At 40.0% G+C, this 4152-nt stretch overlaps 1 protein-coding gene across 1 annotated transcript in view; it reads right to left on the reverse strand.

Annotated features, from left to right (window-relative positions):
- Window positions 1–4152, reverse strand: part of Lix1 (limb and CNS expressed 1) — a 51532-nt gene that overhangs the window by 13832 nt on the left and 33548 nt on the right. Inside the window, exons 3-4 of the mRNA XM_005363330.2 lie at window positions 2448–2588; window positions 196–291 (exon numbers count right to left, since the gene is read on the reverse strand). Coding sequence (XP_005363387.1) covers window positions 196–291; window positions 2448–2588 — 237 coding nt within the window. The remainder of the gene's footprint in view (window positions 1–195; window positions 292–2447; window positions 2589–4152) is intronic.

Raw genomic sequence — 4152 nt, forward strand, 5'->3', positions numbered from 1 at the left:
ATATATACACAGATAGATAGATAGATAGATAGATAGATAGATAGATAGATAGATAGATAGATAGATAGATAGATAGGGAACAGAGTAAGGCTAAACCCAGCCTAGTCTTATATTCATATATATATAAAAGAGTTGCATATCTCCAAGGCTTCTGGATTGGATCATCAAATAAATAACTAGCAGAGAGTTAGGCACCTGAAACTCCAGCATGGTCTTCCCCATGTTTGACTCCAACATGTAGTGATATGCTCCGACACTCGTGCTGGGGTCGTCTGCATCATCTAAAGTGCCCTTGGGAAGGAAATCAAACAAAACAACAAAATGTCAATAATAATGCCTTCCCTTCTTTGAATGAGTAGGACCTAACCCTATTATTGGCCTAAAGGTTCTGGATAAAATACTTAATCTCATTTACAATGACTCAAGTAACGAGTGTTTTATAATCAGCTTAAATGTGACTTTTGCTTAAAATGCTAGCAGATTGTAGAACTACTGATAGAATAATAATCCCAAAGCAGGAATTCCCTTTTCTTCTTTTAGGATCTTTTGTCAGTGATGCTTTAATGCTTATGTGGCTGTTCTCCATGACTGTCACTGTGGTTTACTGGAATCTTACAACATTGATCTGATCCTGATTTCAGGTAAGACTGCATAATAGAAATTGAAAGAACTTTACAGGCATGTGGCCCATTCCTTCCTGCCTGCCTGATTCTTAAAGGGAAGTTTTCATAATAAGCTGTTGCTGACTGTATGAGTATTGGTTTGTATACATTTTTAATATATATATATATATACATATATATATATAAACTACTTAATATTTAAGAAGCAAGGTAGGTGACAGGTAGAAATGAGATTCTCTTTAGCTTGGTTGTGAGGAACAACACTAAGCAGCAACCCAAGCTCTGGAATGGTATTCAGGCTTCCTTCAGTATTCCATGACCTTGGATTCCCAGGATGGTGAGCAATAGTAGCGTTGTGAGACTGCACAAACAGCTGTCAGCATCAGGCAGCAGGAGATGTATAGCTTCAAATGCAATAACATTAACACACTGCTCCTGAAATATTTACGTTGGCCTTTTAAAATATCCTAGGGGAAATCCATCCAGAAGCCTGCAAGCCACACATATCTCTCTCTTTAGAAATTTCCACCGAAAAATGACAAATTACATTTACATTGAGGGCCCTTCCTTGCTCCTAAGTAAATTCCACATGTATATAAATCAGGCATCATTTTCCTAACTTCTCTTCCTCAAAGGCACTTGAATTTACAGGGCCAGAAAAAAAAAAAGCTTGCTTTTATGTTCAGAGCAGATATAGTGCAGACCTCCCCACTTTCTCCCAGCTAGGCTACTAGTCCCACTGTCCTGCTGCCCCAGCTCTTCTCCGAGTGATAAGGCAAAAGGATCCCTAAGAGTCTCATTATCTCCTTCATGAGCCGCTGCCCAGTAAAGACAGAGATGGTCACTTCAGCTCAGGAAGAAAAACAAAGGGAGGGGATGCTGGCACAAAGGCTTTTAATCCCAGGACTCACTCAGGAGGCAGAAGCAGGCAGATTTCTATGAGTCTGAAGCCAGCCTGGTCTGCATAAGTGAGTTTCAGTAGCATCATGACTACATAGTATGGCCCTGTCTAAAGAAAAGGGGTGGGGGGCAAGAAACAGAAGAAAAGGGGCAATGTTTGCCCTCTTCTATGACTCAAACACTCACAGAGAAACATCTGCTATACGTGGGGTTCAGGGTGGCTTACAGTTGGAGATACTGGACAGGAATTCTCAACCATTTATTGGACAAATAAATATCTAGTACTGTATTGCTGAGAAATTTTCCTATTTAAATTTCTAAGGCACATTTTGTTGTTTTCATTTATCTTTCAAAGCATTTAATTGTATCTGTCACGGAAAGTTTCAAAGCTTACCAGAAGATGTAAACTGCTAGAAACCATGATTATTGAACACACAGAGCTGACAAAGCAGCCCATAGTTTCTTACACTATCAACTGCAAGGCTGCATACTGGCTGGGGAATTATTATTTAGAGAAGAAGAACTTAAAATATTTAGCATAATTAGTTAAGTTTGGAGAAATTAGAGCTAATTTATTACTAGATTATAAATCATTTTTTAACTGCATACATTTTTGGACCCTGAAAAGTATCTATAACCCTCAAAAAGCAAACATTGAAATCAGTGTGATCATGTGATCTTCCTCAGTCTGAAAGTTAATTGATTTTGATCCTGGCATATCAAGAGTATTAACAAGATACACAGTGGGGAACCACTTTCACCTTCATGATTTCTAACTTAAAAATTCATTTTGCTAAACTTTAATGAGTAGATGGGCAAAAATTTAACCTGAATATTGTTGAAATGGGGAATTTGCTGACTTTGGTATTTCCCAAGATTCAAATGTTCTCATGTTCCCACCTCTCGCCTCCCTTAGGTACTCACACTGGTGGAGGCTACCGCTTCCTGAACACTCTCCATGATGAACTCCTTGGTGATCCTGCGGGAGGGCAGCTCATTGAAGAGAGAGTTGATGAGCGCCACTTTAGCGGCATCCCGCCTGGCCTCAGCTCTACTTAAGCAGCACTTGAGGAGAAAGGAGAGGCAGTTATTAGAGAAGTCAGCATCTTACCATTCCAACACTGCAGCCGCGGACCTCTGTGCACTTCTGCCGTATACATTTACATGGGCTCTCTCTGTGCCTCAATGTCCTTCTTAGTAAAATAATAGTAGGATTGAAGTTGAAATTGATTAACTGATATAAAAAAAGCACCAAGAATGGTTATGATACATCGCCATGGTCCATGAAAGAATGCCAGTCACATTTACCATTATGATGGTTCTAAGAATATATATGTTAATGACAGGGTACTACTGTCAGTACATATTGTTTCTAACTTTTCCAGCGTGTGTTCCCCAACTTTCTTCTAGCAATAGTTCCCTAATTTCCTTGAGGATTGCCCTTTATACTTTGCTCATATATAGTTTGTGTAGAAATCAAAACCATTTGGTTTTCCAAAGTTAGGGGCCACAGACTGTATATGCTCAGTAACTTATTAAATGCATTATATTTCAAGCCTGAGGCATGTTGACAACTCCTTGTAATCCCAGTACTTTCAAGGCTGAAGTCATGATATTTTGAGGCGAACCTAGGCTAGAGAGGGACTGTAGAGCTTCAGCTCAGTTGTAGAGTACTTGCTTAGAATGCACAAGGCCGTGGGTTTGAATCCCAATACTTTAACATATTTTTTCCAGTGCTCCCAGTGTAATACTAGTCTCTGTCCTCCATGCCTGATCCCCTCATTGTTCACACGGGCTTGCCCGAGCATCTCGCTTCCATTCACTTCATTCTCTTTCTTTTCCTAATATTTAAAAGTTCCCATCTTTGAGTTGAGGTAGAAGTCCTATAAGAGCTAGAATAAAGCCATACCTTTAGAGCATTTAAGACATGATAACTGCTCTCCAAGAGGCTCCTATGAACACAGAGCTATAGACACGAAGGTTCCTAGTAGGAAACTACTCTTGTGAAAAGAAGGCCAGGCCCAAGACAAGTCAATGGGGTAGCCAGGGAGCCCAGGCTTGTAAGATCTAGTCCACCTGAGTTTGGGGGGCTATTTCCTTATACAGAGCTTCTACTACCTAAATGTGAGGCTTTCAGAAACATGACTATACATAGTGTGAACGGGTAAGAAAAGTATTGAGGGCCTCACTTCATTTTTCGGTTTCATAGTCTCAAATTCTTGTGTGCTTTCACAATCTACCCCACACTGACCTTTCTGCCCTGTCCCCAGGTGCTTGAATACAACCTTATATCATTTAGAGCCGACTTCCATGAAGCCAGTTTGAATCCCTGAGATCAGGTTCCCAGTCTCCAAACCCTCCAAATATCATGAATGCTCTAGTGTAAGAATCATGTAGGTAACAACAGATCACTTCTTTTGACTTCTCCCCAAACTTTTTTTTTTTGATATTTTTGCATGCTTCTTCAATAGTCATTATAACATCTAAACCAGGATCAGTGCTTTGATTTGAGATGCTTGTGTACCATCAGGGCATGGAAAAGATAGTAATCATAAAGACTTTTAAAACAGTGGGGCAAGATGGGTGTGTGCATGTGTGCATGTGTGTGTGTGTGTGTGTGTGTGTGTGT

This window comes from Microtus ochrogaster, linkage group LG9 (genome assembly GCF_000317375.1).
Source record: "Microtus ochrogaster isolate Prairie Vole_2 linkage group LG9, MicOch1.0, whole genome shotgun sequence".
NCBI classification, from domain to species: domain Eukaryota; kingdom Metazoa; phylum Chordata; class Mammalia; order Rodentia; family Cricetidae; genus Microtus; species Microtus ochrogaster.